General features: G+C 33.4%; 1 protein-coding gene across 6 annotated transcripts in view; it reads left to right on the plus strand.

The window, feature by feature from the left end:
- Nucleotides 1-9: 9 nt before the first annotated feature.
- The window catches only part of LOC143250567 (prestin-like), an 80,826-nt gene continuing 60,355 nt past the window's right edge, over nucleotides 10-20,480 (plus strand). Inside the window, exons 1-7 of one of the 6 annotated variants that reach the window (XM_076501315.1) lie at nucleotides 10-140; nucleotides 3,248-3,679; nucleotides 10,313-10,481; nucleotides 11,303-11,413; nucleotides 13,500-13,714; nucleotides 14,565-14,729; nucleotides 17,158-17,313. In XM_076501315.1, the coding sequence (XP_076357430.1) occupies nucleotides 129-140; nucleotides 3,248-3,679; nucleotides 10,313-10,481; nucleotides 11,303-11,413; nucleotides 13,500-13,714; nucleotides 14,565-14,729; nucleotides 17,158-17,313 (1,260 nt within the window). In that variant the 5' untranslated portion in view covers nucleotides 10-128. The other 5 variants (XR_013028243.1, XM_076501314.1, XM_076501316.1 and 2 more) reach the window with 5 other exon arrangements.

Below are 20,480 nucleotides of genomic sequence, written 5' to 3' on the forward strand. Positions count from 1 at the left end.
ACGATGACGGAGCAGACAACGTGTCATCCTATAATAGTTTACGCAACCTTACATACAAAACACCTTTTTACTTCTCAACTTAGAATTCAGCACTGAGCGTACCTTGCTGAAACTAGATATTTTCAAGAATGAAACGACAGGTAAGATTAGTGTATGGAAAACAGCGGAAAATGTTTGTAAGCATTCAATATTAACCAGAAACTGCATTCAATGTATATCTTAGTCAGACAAAATTCTGCATTAACCAGAAACTGTATATAGTGTGTATCCTATTAATATAAAAGTTTACAAGGTATACGATGTATAACTTCCTGAATCAAAATCTTGGATCCACCCAAAGCCGTACCGTAAGTAGTGTGATCGATGCATTCGCAATGAGCATTAATTCCGAGGAGAGGGTGGTGCGATTGCACGATTGACTAACAAAGCGAATTAATGAGTTGAATTTGGGTGCTACTAATTAATATGTCAAAGTTGGATTTGGGGTGCTACTAATTAATATGTCAAAGTTGGATTTGGGGTGCTACTAATTAATATGTCAAAGTTGAATTTGGGGTGCTACTAATTAATATGTCAAAGTTGGATTTGGGGTGCTACTAATTAATATGTCAAAGTTGGATTTGGGGTGCTACTAATTAATATGTCAAAGTTGGATTTGGGGTGCTACTAATTAATATGTCAAAGTTGAATTTGGGGTGCTACTAATTAATATGTCAAAGTTGGATTTGGGGTGCTACTAATTAATATGTCAAAGAGGATTACAATGAACTCCGGTGAAGAACTCATTAACCAGTCAGCTTCTTAAGTGTTTATTTTACTAAAATATGATTTTACATTAACCAGTCAGTTCACTTCGGCGTTTATCTTACTAAGAAAATACCTAGCCTTAATGAATTAACTGTCTTCAATGTGTATCTAGCCCCCAGCAGCGCAGCGGAATGTCTGCGGACTTACAATGCTAGAAACTTGGTTTGAATACCTGTAGTGGGCAGGGCACAGATAGTGCAATGTTTAACTTTGTGCTTAATTACAAACAAACAATGTGTATCGTACCAAGAGAAGACTGTGCATTAACGAGATAGTTGTCTCCTTGTCTGTCTTTCAAAAATATATCTTTACCCATTCAATGTGTTCAATATAAATTTTTAAAACTTTTCACTACTGTCCAGGGAGTGTCTTCAAGACGAATCCTAGTAAGGCAAATCTTAAAAAAGAATCCGGAAGTTATTTTCAAGACGGGTTTTACGAATTCTAGTCTACTATCCAATCATTTGTACTTTGAATTTGTCTTATTAATGTACCACCGTCAGTCTTTCAGTTATCACGATGTACCTTACTAATGCAATATTTCATCACTAACCGGTTTGAAGTCTTCTAAGCGTGTGTTACTAAGGTACCTTTTTACCACTAAACAATCTGTTATTTTCATTATAAAATAATTCGTTATCTTCAGCATTCGTATTAATAAGGTATTTCTTCACAGCTAAACAATTTGTTATCTTTAAGATATATATATATATTACTCAGACAAGTGTTCCCCACTGACCAGTTCGTTGCTTTCCAAATACACGTGCTATGTCTTGATGGTTAGGGCGCTCGACACACAATGTGAGGGTCGGTCGCAGGTTCGAATTCCTGTCTCCGAACAAACTCACCCTTTTATCCATGGGGACGTTATAATCAATTGGTAAAAGTATAGCCCAAGGATTGGCGGTGGATAGTGTTGTACTGGGGTGGGTGGGTATAGTATTGACTAGCTGCCTTCTGTTTAGTCTATCACTGTTAAATTAGGGATGTCTAACAAATATACAGTCTTCGAGTAGTTTTGCACGAAATTCCAAAAGCAAATAAACAAAGCCTTAAATATATATTTTACTAAACCACCCCACTACAGAAGGCGTCAATTTCATAAATATATAGGAACAATTTCTCTTTAGTTGTTGACTTTTTAGACACGCACTGAGCTCATTCTCCTCTGAGATATTTATTCCTTGTGTACATTTATCAACCGACCCTCGTGTCTCAGTGCTGTTTCCTATTTCTGTTACTATGTAGATAGAATTGTGTATGCTCACTTGGACAACAGTTTTACAGTGTGCTTTAGTTCTGAATATATTTAGATGTTTAAAAATATCACTTCTGCAGAAGGTAAAACGCGATCTGTGCTTCGCCAATCGGGGTATCGAAAAACCTCGATTTTTAGTGTTATAAACCCACAGACTAGCCGCTGAGCCAGCAGGGGGATTATGATTTGAAATGATAATAATAAAATGGGTGTGTCCCTAGGTGTGTGTGTGACCGCCATAACTACAAGAGGAAAGAACCTAGAAACTTGAAATTTTGCAAAAATACTAAGTACACGCTGAGATTGTACACCTGGGCATTGTTTCTTATCCATGTGCATACGTATCTTTTCAATGAGACAAGCTAGTGAAAATCCACATAGAAAAGAAATGTTCGTAATATAACAGCTTTTAAATATATTGAAAACCCAATGCATTATTGATGATGATGCATTTCAACAGTGGCTTCAACGTCATGTTGCTTAGCAACAAAAGTATATAGGTTACACTTTTATGATAAAATTGGTTCAGAATACGTTCTCTAAGGTGCTGGACTGGCCTGGAAACTCTCCGGACTTAAATCCTATTGAAAATATTTGGGCGATTTGTAAAGAAAGACTTCGGGGAAAAGACTGTTCTACGAAAGATAAGCTAATTGAGGCCATAATTGAGGTGTGGTACCGCGATCCAAAAATTAGTAAAGATTGCAGTCAACTCGTGGACTCGATACCAAAGCGGATTAATGATCTTCTAAAAAATAAAGCCGGTCATATCATGTATTAATTTGTGAGTAATTTTTGGATTCTCAGAAACAAAACGCAAAAAATTGAAAAAATCGTAATTTTCCGTCTTGTTTTAATTAATTTGCACAAGGGTGCATACTATAATAGATTCAGAATTCACACAGTTTCAATCTAATAACCCGAACGAAGCCGAGTACTTTCACTAGTATATACATGCTTATATATATTTATCTTCCTTTGCAGCTAAGTTATGCGTCCCAGTGAGACAGCGGTATGTCTGCGGACTTACAACGCCAAAAACTGGGTTTTGATTCCCGTGATTGTGTAGCTTTGTGCTTAATTACAAATAATTAAATTGTTGTACTGTTTAAATATTCTTATGAAATAATTGTTTTTGTTTATATGTACATATATATTTGTGTGTATGTACATACATTTTAGGCTAAGTGTAAAAAGAGGAGTTCGGTGACATTAGCAGCACTTGCTTCTCACATAAAGATGCCAGATGACAACTTCAGTGTGATTGAAGATTCTGAGCCACATGAAAAAGAAAAAGCGACTCCATCAGGTTTTAACGTGGATGACAAAAGTCACAAATGGCTAAGCTATCCAGATTTAAAGTTCTTAGAAGAAAATTCCGAAAAGCTCTCTGTTACCATGGAGTTAACTGGTAAAGAATTTACTAACCCAGTCTTGGATATGTCAGGTGATGAACTAGAAGCGTCTGACTACAATGAAAGGTCAGTACAGGAATTATCAGCAGTTGTTCAGAACATACCGATCATAATACAGAGAACAGCAACTAACCAACAGCAGTTGGACAAAAGATATACAAACGAATTACCTTCATTAAAACAGCCGTTTAGAGAGCAAGTAAGTCCAAAATTATTTATAGTGTGTTGTAAAAATACATATTTCTCTCTTATGGTATATATAAATTTAACGTAGTATGTATATATATTTTTAATTTGCTATAGATATAATTTAGAACCGCGGCGTAACTACAGGTCCCCCACCCACCCAAATATAAGCACAGGATACAATTACTACATTGTATAACTTTCATTCGGTCCCCTGAGCTTTTGGATTTTCTCGCATTACGATTTCTACTGTACGATAGTTTACGCCACTGGTTTAAAACCTGCTAAATTTGAATTAGATTTTGTGCTCATTCAGATCTCGGTGTTAATATTTATCACGGGAATCTCTTAGGATGTTATCTTCTTTGCTTGTGGATGTTGTGCTATCCCATGATAATCCTAAGCATGAAGCTATTTTACAAGTGTCACATGGAGAAGATGTGTTATGATTGGTCACTCATAGAGAGCTGGTTTTTGAAAGCAGTTGTAGCGCTTTCTGAGATGTCTTGTTTTCAGTATGAAATAGCTAATCACAGCTAGGTTAGTTAGATAAGTTATCTAATTGGGTAGAAGAGTGTCTGGATAGAAAAAAAGCAGAGGGTTATTACAACTGGAGTTCAGTTATATTGGATTAATGTCACGAGTAGGTACCTCAGGGCTCAGTTTTAGAACCTTTACTCTTTTTGATTTACATCAATGACATAGATACAGTTGCTGATGATATTAATGTAACTGGTGTTGGAGATAATGCTGTTGCTTTACAAAACAGTTTAGATCATTTAGAGAGTTGAGTAAACAAACACAGATGGGTTTATTTATAATAAGTGCAAGATAATGCACGGGGTTATCATAATTCTAGTTATAAATATAGTTTAAATGGAAATAACTTGAATTATGTATTAGTCTTGATAATGTCAAATGATTTCTGTAAATCCAGATACATCAAATCTACACCGTTATTTTTATTTACATAAGCATTAACGTATTCAAAGAATTCATGATGACGACAAACTCACTTGAAGTGAAAACGTATTCTCAAGACGGGTGGTATGGATATTAAAACTTGAATTAAAATAAAGTAGAGAAGAACGTTTCGATCTTCTTAGGTCATCTTCAGGTTAACAAGAGAGTTAACAAAACAATGAAAGTCTAAACGTTGCTCTCTATTTTATTTAATTTGAAGTTTTAATACCCATACCAGCCGTTTTCAGAATACATTTCTATCCAAAGAATATTACACGATTCGTAAGGCAAGATTTTCCCCCAATGAAAGCACGTTTACTATCAAACAAAGTTGTAAACTTTGTCAAATGTCTTTACAAACCATCTTTTATCAGACTTTCCGAAACGATTCCCACATCCAATGAAAGACTAATAGGCCTATATTTATTGGGAAATAATAGAGTGTAACTGGTAATTAATGGCTTCATTGCTTTATTTCATAAGCGCGTAAGGCGTGCGACTCGTAATCCGAGGGTCGCGGGTTCGCGCCCGTGTCGCGCTAAACATGCTCGCCCTCCCAGCCGTGGGGGTGTATAATGTGACGGTCAATCCCACTATTCGTTGGTAAAAGAGTAGCCCAAGAGTTGGCGGTGGGTGGTGATGACTAGTTGCCTTCTCTCTAGTCTTACACTGCTAAATTAGGGACGGCTAGCACAGATAGCCCTCGAGTAGCTTTGTGCAAAATTCCCAAACAAACAAAACTGATTTATTTACTTGTAAAAATAAATCCGGTCAATAAGGCAGCCGAATCGTGACCTTGCGTATTGAAGAGTTAGGCATCTAATAGGTTAGCAAAAGTTAATTCAGTCAGTTGATTGGTGAATTTTTAACTTGTTATCAATTGATTTTTTTGGTGAGTGAATTAGTATACCTGTTTTATTTGTATCGAGATATGAGAAAAAAATGTGTAAATAAATGACCTTTAGTTAGTGTTATGTGTAAGTTAGGTCTGTATAATTTGTTTGTTGAAGTTAAAGTAATAAATCACTTCTGTTAACGTTACGTGAACTAAAATTGCCCTTTTCTGTTACCGAATAATGAAAAAGTACTCACCAAAGAATAAAAGCCTATTATAAAACTAGCTATATTTTTTTCGTTTAAAATAGCTCTTTTCCCTCCCCTTCCCCATGAATTCTGTACATTCACGTAATATAATATCATTTTTTCCCACTAGGCGATCAATAGCTGTTCCAATCACCCTTCTGTCTTCGTTTATATCAGTGGTTCTCAACCTTTTTTATCCTTTTTAATATGTTTAAAAAAATTTAAATTTAATATGTTCTCGCACCTCCTCACAGTAATTATTTATTTAAGAGTAAACGTGAAGGTGGCCAAAACAAATGTTATCTCACACCCCCAAGGAGTGCGAGCACCCCTGGTTGGGAACCACCGGTTTATATGATGTTTATTCATCTTCACACAGAGAGCCTTGTCTCCTCACTCAAGCCTTTACAACTACATATATCCTTCCACACTCTCATATTCTAAAACTTCCTTTTGTTACAGTGCTCAGGTAACTCTACGGGCCGTGTATCTCGAGCCTTCGAATGTGACTGTAGAACATTATTATAACAAAATACATTTATACATTTATATAAATAGCTTTCCTTTCGCCAAAGATAAATTCAAGATACTATATATATGTTCTTAATGTAACAATTTGATTGTGAATTTTAATATTAATAAACGTATTTCAATGATACTACCCTTAACAGACTAGGTAATTAAAAATCATTGTTCTAACAATATGATTATGCATTTATGTTTTAATACCGTAGCAATACGATTGTCGTATTTTTAAAACCATGTCGTAACTACTGGTGTATATTTACTGGAAGAATTTTAAGTGATAATCGAAACTACATGAAAAAACATTCACAGAAATTAAATTTATGAAATCTGTCATTCAGAACTGTGCAGAACAAAGGAGAGTCTGACTTTTAATGCTAAAAATGTAATAACAGCAACAAAATCAAGTTGCCCATACCACGCTTCCTATACACGTGACCTTTGTATTGCAATTCAAATACAAGAGCGAGGAATCCCCAGGCCTCTATTATTGCAGATTTGCTGAGAGAAAAGACAACCTTCCACTAGGTATGGTATCAATTATACCTCGTACAAAAGAACGTAATTAATGGCCTATTAGTGAATAAGGCCCAAGGCTTAGTTACAATGATAAAAAGCTAGACTGTTTACTTAAGTTACGATCTACATTCAAATGGAACTCACTGAAAATAAAGAAATTTCAAAATAATGTACATATTAACCAAAGTGGTTGTAAATGCTAATAAAACAATGAAGAATGTGTATACTATTTAATATATTTGCTGTATTATTTCCTGTATGGTCTGAAATCTAGTATGGTGAATTTTATGGGTAAGACTTTAAACTTACTGACATCTCAGATCGTCTTAAACTTATTATAGAGAAAAGTTTAAAGCAGGATATATATATATATAAAGTAATGTGGTTATTCTTATCTTAGAAAAGAAAGTTCCTTCTGTAACAATGTTTAAATTTTGCGAAAGAGAAATTATTTATTAAACAAGATTACTTCGGTGTTTTTAATTTTCGTCCTGTTAGATTTAATGTAATAACTAAGCCGCTTTCTGCAAATTAACTGTTGAGCCATGCTGTCACTCATTGATATACAGAAGGCATCTCCAGCTTCTTAGCTATAACACAAGATCCAATAAAACAAAAATTTTCAAAACACTTATGGTTAAGCTAATTTACTTGTATCTGAAGACCAAAAAACCTAGAAAGATATCAGCACGCGAAATTTGCAAACTGAAACTGAGGTGGATCACTCCAACAAGACCAAGGAGGTATCAGCTCTTTCTAAGAGACGTATGACTATAACGAGGACTGAAGGTGAGTCACGCTGTGAAAAAGAAAAATTGTGCAGTTAAGATGACGAAAACTCAACAGGAAGAACCCAAACAATAAATATGTGATTCGGTTTTTAAAGCAAGAGACATTCATCTGGAAGACATTTTTAACGTAATTCTTTAAACAATAATTTAATAGCACTATCACAAGCAGTGTAGTTTAGACATAGATGACTACAAAACTTGTAGGGCTAGAAATTTCGTCTGCATTTAACATAAAACCTAACATTTTGAATAAAGCTATATCCTTATAAGTACATTAATTAGAAGCACACCATAACACTTTTTATCAAAGATTACAGTAAGGTAGATGGTTACAAGCTGATATGTCAATTAAAAAAATATCGAAAAGACAAGTACAAAATTTCAATTCGTCAGCTCATAGCTGAATTAAATAATAGCCTATTTTTTGTTGTTGTTAGGCAAAAGGCTACACAATGGATTATCTGTATGCCAACAACAGCTATCGAAATATCATTTTGTGTTATAAGCCTGCAGCTGTGCCTCAGAGGGGGGAGATAAATTAAAACTAATTGTTTCAGGTTCACTGTATCAATGAGCTATTAAGACACGTAATTACATTCGTATTTCGCGAAGTCTTTAAATGTCATATTAAAATCCACAAAAAAACATTAACAGATAAAAAAAGACCGATACATAACAGTTAGGACTGACTAACCAATCACCAAATAGGTAGTGTATGGTGGTGTTTAATTGTGAACTATGTAACAATCTTAGCGATTGTACTGACAGGTAAAGACCCATTATGTTAAGTGTGGCTGCATCACGGGAAATAGAAGAGAGTTTATTTATTAATGATACCAACGGCCTTCTGATCGTACATTACCCTATTAATTTTACATTTTTTAATTTTCCAAGCTACATCATATGATGCATTGTTATCCATCCGTTTCATGTTACAGCCACAGGCATATGCCTACTAAATTGACTGAACAGGACATTCTGAGTGTTCTCCCAGTTTTCAGTCTCCTAAATTCTTGCTTATATAACGGTGTTGGAATCAAGTTTAAAGCCTTCTGGTAGCTAAGTCGTAAGTCAGTGGACTTATAACGTCACAAATTAGGTTTCAATACCTTCGGTGGGAAGAGTACAGAAAGTCTGTTGCATAGCTTTGTGCCCTACAACAAACAAATAAATCAAAACGGAAATGACTGAACATAACATTCTGATTGATCCTCAATTTCACCTCTGAGTTTAAGGGTGTAACTAAAGATGCTCCCCATATTTCTTCAATAATCGACATTTTTTTCAGTCTTGCGACACTTCTTAGAGAGTTTGTTTGTTTTTTGAATTTCGCACAAAGCTACTCGAGGGCTATCTATGCTAGCCGTCCCTAATTTTGCAGTGTAAGACTAGAGGGAAGGCAGCTAGTCATCACCACCCACCGCCAACTCTTGGGCTACTCTTTTACCAACGAATAGTGGGATTGACCGTCACATTATAACGCCCCCACGGCTGGGAGGGCGAGTATGTTTAGCGCGAACCCGCGACCTTCGGATTACGAGTCGCACGCCTTACGCGCTAGGCCGTGCCAGGCCTTTCTTAGAGAGACACTTAAAACGTTTCAACTTCAATAGTATTACTATAAAACTAGAGACAGAAAACTAAATACAATAGAGTCACAATTAATGTAAAAACAACAGTTTTACTATAAAACTGAATAAGGTAGCACCGTTGTAAAACTAGTTACTATAATGTCATTATATCAAAGAGCCATTGAGAAAGTGTTGTAAAAAAGAGTGTCCATATTTCCTCCGAACAACAACAACAAAATTTTTGCAAGTCCGAAGACCCTTGCAAAAATTGATACCTGTGATGATGCAGTGTACAAACGTCACTATCACCAATTAAAGTATTATTAACATTGTTTTTATAGCATCTTAAGTTATCATGGCTTTGAATCGAGTTTAGATTCTTGTTGATTCCACTGCATTAAGGTTTGCTCAAAGACTGGTGGCTGACGTTTAGTTCATTGCTAAAATAATTAAAATCTCACATAGAAATGGTTAAAAATTTAAAATGCTGGCTGATGGTAGACATATAAAAAATATTTACTAAAGGTTTGTTCAATTATCGATTTCTTGGTTTACTCATTTTAGGGGGTGGGGATGACATTCTTTTTATAACACCCCTTAAGTTATTCGGGTCACTTCGGTTGGATTGTACTGATGACTTTAAAGGTTTTCAAGATTATTATTTTTTGCAATATGACATATAAACTCTTCCTGGTTTTTTCACACTATTTTATGGAGGTATTTCTTTGTAATATAGCAATAACTGTTGATTGATACCAGTGTTCTTTTAAAACTTTGCTCAAAGTCTAAAAGTACCATAAAGAAGTGAAACTTTATGTAATTGTATAAATCTCACACATTTAAACGTTTAAGGACATTGAACAAAACTTATAGTTGAAGAAATGTGCTTACCAGAAACCTAATTGACAGTTTCTGTCCTCAGTCATAAATTCAAATAAAAATAAATAAAATTTTGATAGTGTAGAAACTGCCACCAAACAACAGGATGTATAATATTTTAATTATTGCAATCGTATTTTTTAGGAACCAGTAACAAAGGGCAGGTTATACAGCACTTTAATGAATGAAAACATATTTTGTTGGAACTGTTCAAGGACTCTGTTCCTACATTTAAAACTGTAAACAGAAAGAAAAATCAGTGTGATGTGAAAAACACAAGGCAGAAGTCATTATTTGAGAACTTTCTTTCTATAGGTTTTACGTGAGATGAAGAAGTGTTGCCACTGCAGTGGATCCTGTCTTCTGGGTCTTCTCTTAACAGTTTTTCCAATCTTCCAATGGATATCACAATACAGTTTCAGAAAATACATTCTAAATGATATTCTGTCTGGTTTTATCATTTTTCTGCTTCATATTCCAGAAGGTTGGTGTACGAGATGAAATGCTTCATATGCGTCAAAGTATTTTAATAATTATTTGAACTTCAAGAACAACAGATGTTAACGTTGATAAAATAAAGACCTTAAAAATGACTCTGTACAAGTGTTCACTGTAAAACACATTTGTGAAAAAGAACATGTAGTTTTACACCAGTAATGTTAAAATAAAGCGCTCACTTCCACGTAATATGATTTAAGTGGCGATCTCTTATCAGGGGTGCAACTTAGGTGTGAAAACTGAGAAGCATTAATTCATTTTTCTGGACAGGTATTGATTTTCTCTGTTAAAATTAAGTTTTATAAAATTAAAGTTTAAATAACAACTTAGTTCAACCTTTTACATTAGTATGAAGTACATAAATGACAAATCAGTGAATAACAACAAGATGGAATTTCATATAAGTCAAATATGGACTTTTTTTTTCTCCCAGTCAGACGATCTACTAGGTAGAAAAGCTTAATCATCTCAGAGGTGCAGTTTTAATAGGTTTTACATGACTGGCATTGCTTGGCAAGTAGCTTGTTAGATGAATATTCTGTGAAGAAATAAGCCCACATGTTGGTATCATTGATTTAATGCGTCTGTAATAGAAATTGTAATAATATTTTGACATTGAGATTTTTTATTAATTGGCATGCTACATATCGTGTTCTAGACATTGTTTATGTGCCTGACGAAAGTATCTTTAGCCAACTGACACTGGGACATTCCCTAGTTGTCATCCTTGTTGTTTACGCTTTTATTTCAGACCCATTATTTACATTTTTATAATATAATATGTATTGTGTTTAAAAACCTTTACAGGTTTGGCGTGCGGACTTTTAGCCTCCGTTTATCCAATTCATGGATTATACGTGTCGTTCTTCCCAGTTATGGTTTACTTTCTGATGGGAACATCAAAGCATATCTCTATAGGTAAATAATATCTTTCCTAATTAAGGCTTAGTTTCGGATGGAATGATCTAGACATATCTCTAGAAGAAGATAATATACATATCCCTAATTCTCATTTATAAATATCTAAACAAAGAAAATATATTTTTCTTTGTTCAAGCTTATCTTCTAAAAGAATGATCAAAACCTACAGAAGTAAATACCAAATTTTCTCAGTAGAAATTTACTTCATGACAAGATGTAAGTTCTACCCATCTTACAAGTTCTGACTAGTTCATCTGAATATATTTCTATAGACAAAGAAAATTCTTTTTTTCCTAATCTTAGTATACTTTCTGAGTGGATTATTGAGATATATGTCTACGGGTAAGTATTATCTTTCTTTTAAGCTCCAGTATACTTTTTGATGGAATGAGAAATACACGACTAGAGAGGTAAATTATATATTTACACCTAATTATATGAAGAGGATCATTAGAACCAAAACATTTTTGAATGTATAGGGAATGTAGTTCTGACTCACTTGCTAAATGGATCATCGAAACATAGCTTTCTGGAAAAGTATTATAATTCTTTATAGTTTTCGTTTATTTTCTAAGTGAATCACCGACCCATATTTTTTATTTTCCGTTTTTGTTTTGTTTTTCTGAGCTGACTACCAAGATATATCTTTATAGGAATATATTCACTTCCCATTTCTGGTTTATTTTCTTATTAGATCAGAAAACGTTTTTTAATGGATAAATAATATCTTTCTACTGAATTCTAGTGAAATTAGAGGATCATTGCGATTAAGGTAATAAAAACACGTCTTTAGAGGTTAAAAAAAAGTTTTGTCTAGTTCTGGATCATTTTTTTTAAGTGGATCATTGAATCATGTCCTTATAAGAAAGTATTAACTTTTTTTCCAGTTCTGGTTTATTTTGTAAGTGAAATCATTAAAAGACTTCCTTATAATGTCAAGTAATTATAATGCATATAGTTTTCATCATGTTATATTTTCATTAATTTTTGTTTGTTTGTTTAAAGGTTGAGCCAAGCTTCATTGATCCAGATCTATCGAAATGATACTAAATTATCGATGTCTGGAATAACTTATATATTGACTATATCAGGCTCGGTACTAAAAGGCTTTGAACTACTCCTGTGGCAGGTGTTAAAAAAGAAAGCACACAAATCTAACAAATTTGTTAGCGAACTTTTTTCCTAGTTCAGGTTTACTTTCTAATGGAATCATTAAGAGATGTTTTTCAGATAGTTAATGCATTGTTATTTAGGTTTGTTGAACTTCCTGACAGGATCTTAAAGACACATCCCTCTAACTTTAAGTAAAGATAAATCCCTTAAATTTTAAGTGTATAACGTTTTTTTTCTTAAAAATACATACGTATTTCATGATGGAATCATTAGAATATATCTGTATAGGTAGATAATATCTTTCTTCCCTGTTCTGAAGAAATCATTTAGACATGTCTCTGTTGGAAAACATTCCTTTCCTTTCCTTTTCTTTTCTGGTTTAGTTTCTGATTGAATCATGGAAATACATTTTTATAGATAAGTAGAACCTTCCTTACAAGTTCTAGTGAAGATCCTGATGGGCAACTTTTGTTTCTGTACTAGCCACTGTGTAGAGAGTAGTGTTTTTGACACAACTGATTTCCATCCTTATTTGGTTAAGCAAATTACCTAACAGATAAATCATATTTACCTCTTATTTAGGTAGTTTTTGTAATATGAGTGTTATTTTCTTATGTGCATGCTCATCCAATTTATCTTGGGTTTCTGACGTCAAGCATTATTCGAATATAGTTTGTATTATGTAAAGACTTTTTCTGTCTAGTGTTAGATTTATCCCATTTTTATAATATTTCTACCATATTTTGACTGCAAGTTATTTGTATGTATTACAATGATTTAAATAATGTTTATATGTTGAACAAATATTTAAGATATTCAGTAAAATAAGTCTCAGAAAAATAGTTTTTACTAATGCGCATAAAGATTATGTAGTGTTTGAAATTTATCTTAAATAATAAAAAATAAATACCTATAGTTATAAAAAAGATTAAAATTTATTTTGTGTTCTTACGAAACGTTTCATTAACAGGATCATGTGCTATCATCAGTCTAATGATTAGTAACGCCATCAATGCCATTGGAGCAGTGGACAGTGAAGAATTGTCAAAGCATAATGTTTCATTTGGACTTTATCAGAAAAATACTAGTGAAGGACATGAAATAACCCCCCCCTTAAACTCTTCATGGCCTCCCACTAAACAAGAAGCATTTGTTGTCTTATGTTTAACTACGGGTTTATGGCAGGTATGAAACAGTGCTGTAAATATTTTTAACTTTTCACTGTGGAAAAGTAAGAATTTCATATTGATCAAATTATTTTGCAGTTGTATCACTCTGCATACATGGTGACTTTAAAGCATGCAAAATATATTTTCTAGTTTTAATGGTAAAATGACCAGTTGGCACATGGATAGTAAATGTACTGTGGAAGATGCTCCTATCCGAATAATATACAGATGATTCTTTCTTCATCTCTATATCCTTGATTAGATTTTATTTTTCCACATTTAGCGGGAAAGTGCAACTGTCTTTCATTTTCATATTCAAGTCTGATACATTTAAGCATTTGTCGTGTAACCATGTGTTTTAAATAGATAAAATATTGTTATTTTACTGTGACACTTGTGTCCAATCTCTTTCCTCAAATTCATAAGGTCAGGACTTTCATTAATTCTATAATATATTATCCACTAAACATCTTGTTAGAGTAACTACTGTCCTTTATTATCGGAAATCAGTGAGATTAGCGTGAGTTCACTACAGGTCAACGGAATGCAATTATCTAAGCAGATGCATGGGAAGGTAGCACACCTCTGTGAAAAGTTACTATATCATTTGTAAATTTGGTTACAGGTAAGGAAAGTCTTAATATTTCTGGAAAAGTTAAAATTCCTGAATATTCAACTTTATATAGAAAATGCCTCAAAACCATTTCTTTAAAAAACGTTAATGATTAACAAGTAATCCATGTTTACTGATTAAAGAGAAAAATAGTTACTTTGTTCATGACTAAAACCATGTTATAATACTAATCTATTTGTGACAGGTATAAAATTGATCAGTAATAACTGTGTATAACTTCTCTTTCTCACAGGTTTTCTTGGCTCTGATTCGATTTGCCAGTTTTCCCATTCTGTTATCTGACCAATTGATGTCTGGTTTCACAGCTGGGGTAGCCGTTCTAATTGCTGTTTCTCAGATTGCAAATATCTTTGATCTTCACATCAAAATTCATCATGGACCATTTAGGATATTTTATGTGAGTGTTTTGTTTAAGAAAAAGACATTTTGAATAAAGATAATTAGGTATACTATAGACATTATTCTAATTTTGAATTCATCATCTTTTAGTAGTGTTTTTAAGTAAGCCACTAGTTTCTGTGACGACTGGTAATTGATTTCTACAGCCAAGTATTTCTCACAATTAATACCATTTATAAATGTTGAAAAATATTGTACATCTTCGGTATGCTTCTTTTTATGCTTGATGTTTTAAATGTTAGCTAGGAGACAATCACTTGAAGTTTTAGTGTTTAGGCCTTTCACTAATATGATATTAGGTATTAGGAAGTATTCACTAAGATAATTTTTTTAACTTAAGAACCATTTACCAACCTTTAACCTAAAGGTTAGGAACTATTTACTTGCACGACATTAAAATTAGAAATCATACAGTTAGAGGCATATAATACATATCGCCATTGCTACCAGAGCATTGCCACAAGGCTCAAGGTTAAGAGAAAGGTAGTAAATTTTTTAAAAAATTGTCACCTTATGCATACACATATAATCTACAGACCACAGTTATCAACTGATCAAAAGTATATAGAGGATCAACATCATATTAGAGATGTTGAGCTTGGTTGCTAAGTAGTTTCACTTGTACCACAGACTAAGTTGCAGGACTTCAAACTTCGACTGTGACCCATTGAAAAGCCTGATTCACAAGATATACCTAACACATGGAAAGGAGTTGCTAATTCAACATATAAATATATTTTACACTTTGCGCCTGGCAAACATCGTATGCTGTATTTGAATAAAAGAGGATCGAAGATGTTAAACGGCAGTTTGATGAATTAAATGAGGATTAGAGACTAATAGATGCATCGTAAAATTTCAAAATTAATATTTGTTTTATTTTTTAAACATTATTATGTAGTAACTTTGGAAACAGTTTCGTGGCATGAATGCATTTGTACAAAAACTTGAAATTATACAATCCTAGATTCTGGTATCTTATAACATAAGATAAGCTTTTCGTCAAGGCAAAAATAATTCTAAAAAGCATGTACTGTAACATACAGGGTGGCCCGTAAGTCCCTACCCATCCATATATCTTATGTATCCAGTGTATCTGTGTGCTGTCCCTCATTCTCATTGCACTCATGTACCCACGTACTTATCACAATACGCTCTTCAAGTGTAAATGGGCTTACATCAGCCAAATTTCTCTAAAAAAAAGAAACAAATTTATAATACATGCGTAATTGAATATTACATAGTAACATATGGATGGGTAGGGACTTAGGGCCACCCTGTACTGCTAAGTTTCCAAGTATCTCTTAGGAATAGCATTCATAAAATCGGTCAAAGAGATTTAAACTTTCTCATTGTCGAAAACAGTGCCTAAATGTGCTATTTTTCTGGTATTTTCACAGCCTGTTTTTATTTTTACCCTTTCTATCACTATTACCACTGCCGAGACATTATTTTCCAAGTTTAAGCTAATTAAAACATACACGATTTGTCACTAGAGACTGTTAGGACTAGATTTGTTGAGCACAGAAGAAGCACATGCAAGAAATTGAACATAGCTAATATTGTGAATGATTTCACTGCTAGGAAATGCTGAAGACAGACGTATTAACTACGACTTGGTAAGTACACATACGTAACTTATATTTTTGTTGCGAAGCTCATGGCATACTATGTACACCAATGCATTCAGCAGAGCTTTTACCAACGTAGTGGTCAGAAACTAAGTATGGAAACTTCTTTTGTCCCAATAAACATTCATAACTATAAAACCTTAAATTCTAGGTACTGAATGTGTAAAATGTACAACCTGTACTTGACAAATACGTTATTTCAAACCATTTCAGTTATATACGCTATTAGCCCAAAAATCAGACCAGAAATATCAACTTTTATATGATTATTTAATCACTGTATGATCAAAAACACAAAACAAAAGTAAATCATCTTGTGATAGTGTATTTGTACAAAAATAAACATAAATTTGTTTTTTTGAATGCTGGAAACTGGAAAAAACTTATGAATTAATAAGCCTAATATATTATGATAAAATTACTCAGTTGATTGACTTATTACGTTACAGTATTGAATGACAGGATTTCTGACCATTGACTTGTGATAGAGAAGAATTATTCTGAAATATTTTTACATTTTGGTTTTATTTTTAACCACATTATATATCTAAAAGTCTATATAACATTTTTCAACAGTCATTTCTGTAGAAACTGATACTATATGCTCAAGGTCTGATTATAGTAAGTTTGAATTACTATTCTATATAGTAGAAGAAAGTAGGTGTATAAAAGGTGTTAAAACGCATGCAAACTTTCCCATCATCAACACATTTTTATGCTTAAAACATTGAACGTTCACTCTGGTGTTTAATAAGCTTAGTTTAAATATTCACACACCTTTTTTATTTGTTTCAGACACTGAATGACATTTTCTCTGTCCTAGACAAGGTGAAACCTGCCACTCTAATAATTTCTGCCATTGCTCTCTGCTTGTTAATGCTAGTGAAAGAACAAGTCAACGTCAGGTTTCAGCACAGACTGAGAGTGCCTATTCCTATCGATTTAATTTTGGTTAGTAGATGCACAGAACAGATAATTCATGATTTAATGGTTTTAACCAAAGGATAAGTTTGACCATCTTGAAAAGGAAAGGAAATACGAGGTTTGGAATGTTCATAATGTTTAACTGAAACAGTCTCAATATATTTATCATATTTTTGTACATGCAATTAACACTATTTTAGTTTCATAATCAGCCCGGTAATATTATTTAGATGTGGAATTTATATCTTAGGTAAGTAATTAAGATACTATTATTTTACTTGCCATAGCTACTAACTTCACATTTCCATAACTAGAACAAAAGCATTTATTTACTAGTTGGAGTACCGTCCTCTGGACGAAAGTTATGTAAATTCATCATTAATAAAAGGTTATCTTAGGACTTCTAAAGTTGTTTCCCTTTACATAAAACTGAAAATTTCTACGTGTCTCCTCTTGGACTCAACAAACTCTATTCCAAGTTAGGTGAAGAACCACCTACAAGAGAAAGTAGTAGTAAAAAACGCAAAGAATGTCCATAAACATTACAATATTCAAAACTGAAATTTTTGCATGTAAATTCCCATGGACTCAATGAACCTCCATACAAAATATGGTGAAGATCCATCAACACCTTGCGAAGTACTTACATGGATATGCAGCAGACAGTAATATTATATTTATATAGATTCCTGTGAATTTTAAATACTATGTTACACCCTGTAGTCGTAGATTCGAGGCGTACTAGTTATCTCTTTTTAGTATATTGTGCTGAGGGTCTTGATTTGCGGATGAACTGCCTCATCACACGCAAGTTATTTTTGTATTTGAATGATTCAGTTTGAATTTATTATTTATATTAACTTAAATATTGGGATTATATTTTCTCTTTATACTGTTGGTTCATTTTGTCATTCTTAACTGTATTAAATAAAATTTTAATTAAATTGTCCTTAAAGTTAAAAGTTAGTGATCCTAAGAGAACTAAGCCTATGATATGATGATTTAAAAATATTCCCTGTGAAGGTAATTTTTATCTTGTTTTTGAAGCATGGATGAGAAGATCAGTGACAGGTTTATTAAAGAGTTGCCAGTCCATTCACTTGGGATCGTATAGTACTAAACGATATTTCATCTCTCATAAAGACATTACGAGGGGAAAAACAGTGTGGGATCTACTTCTTAAGTCACAAGTGGTAGCAAAAGAAAAACCCTGCAGCATTTACAGCTCTTGCTGCATATCCTTCTACAAAACACTTTAAATATTTGTAAAAGCCCCAAAAGAATCAATGACACATCAGACTATCTCTTTTAAATCTATATAACAACAGAGCTACATTATAGCATGGTATAATAGTTATGGTTCTTAATGGATCAGCAATCTAATGTGCCATGACCACATTACCAACATAACATGCCTGATCACTCTTTGTGATAAGGTTAATTTTCTGTTGTTAGACAGGAACATTAGATGCAACACACCTTTAAAACCAACAAATACAGGAACAGTGGCTTTGAGCAAAGTCTGCTGCAACTAGCTGCCGGCTTCAGCAAGTATAGTTTTCAGGATTCACTTCACATTGTGCTTGTTAGCGTAGAGAACTGTGGACTTAGAGAAACATGGTATATGCAAATGATGATATATAGATTTGAGGCTGATTTTTCAGTGGGTACTAGAAGAGCTATAACTTATCCCAACCTTACTCTGTTAAGCCACCTTTTCGTAAATATAGCATATATTTTGTTCTCATAAGTGGTTACAAGCTAGACATAGCAGTATTACACGCCATATAAATATATTCTTCTCTCTTTTTAGTTCAGACATTGGTATCTTATGGGTGAACGTATTGTTGAAAATGTCAGTTAGTTTTGTTTCTGCAACAAGGGAAATACAGTTCCACATAAAATCTCTCCAGTGCTACGAGATAAGGCCCACAAACAGAGGGTTACATGTACGTTAAAAGGGATGTAATAATGCCTCAGAAGGTGTAAACTATATTTTATGGTGTACTATGTATACAATCTGGTGAATTGTAACCTTCAATGGTGGTGGTAAGACCAACACATGAAATGCTTTTTGTTTGAAAAGCAAGCTGCACTAGCTCAAACAGAGATATGTATTAGTGAGGGTATTGTACTAACGCTAATATCAAACAGAGATATGTATTAGTGAGGGTATTGTACTAACGCTAATATATAACCATTGTTACGTTTTATAATTTGTTTTAGACAAGTTTCCGATTTGTTATGTTTCTTACTTTAACATATTACCATTTCAAATAATCGGAAATTTGAAGTTAGAAGTTAATGAAATATTAATATGTATCAAATTTATGGTATTTGCCAACAAGATTGATACGCACAACTTTCTTTTCTAAACAAATATATTTTAATATAGAAACAAAAACAGCACAATTGATAATAATGGTTATTACAAATGATGGTTTTATATAAGAGTTTTACAAACCTACAAAAACACAGTCTTCTATCTGGTCTGGAACTAAATCTTTTATCGATGTACACAGAGAGCAAATTAATTCTTTGTTGATACACCTGTACACTTTTTTGACGGTTGTCCAAGTTTAGAGCTTCCTTAAGCTTTCGCCGACGACAATATCTAATATCCTCGTAGAAATACTAACGGCCAAGTTAATTCACTGAAATTAAACGGATCATGTTCAAAATATATAAACGTTCTTGGCCCATTTCTGTACTTTTTTATTAATAGGCGTTAATCAGAATTGTAGCTTCCAAAGCCTATAGCACGCTGACTGCAGCTGACGAATAATATATTATTTTTCTATTTCTCGGTAGCTGATTTTTATACGAAGCACAGGCGAAACTTTCGCAATACACAACCAACAATATGCGTCACAGGCAAAAAACAAATTTACACTTCAAATTCTGGATAATCCCATATGGGTGTATGGTGTTATGCATATCTACAAATAAATATCCTAGACCTCCGAACACTGCATTCTAGAGGTTGATTTATACACAACTTATGAGCAGTTGTATCCAGAGGGTGAGGATGCTTGTAGTTTTTAAATAAAATCCACTTCTGTGCAGTGGGACTTGTAGATTACAGTTGCTCTCCAGCCTTTCTGTAATGCTATCCAAAGGATGCTGCTGCTTTGTAGTAGACCCCTCACATTGCACTTCACCTCTTTGATTGGGATCTCTTATCCTGCTATTAC

The sequence above is a fragment of the Tachypleus tridentatus genome, chromosome 5, assembly GCF_004210375.1.
Source record: "Tachypleus tridentatus isolate NWPU-2018 chromosome 5, ASM421037v1, whole genome shotgun sequence".
In the NCBI taxonomy this organism is placed as follows: Eukaryota; Metazoa; Arthropoda; class Merostomata; order Xiphosura; family Limulidae; genus Tachypleus; species Tachypleus tridentatus.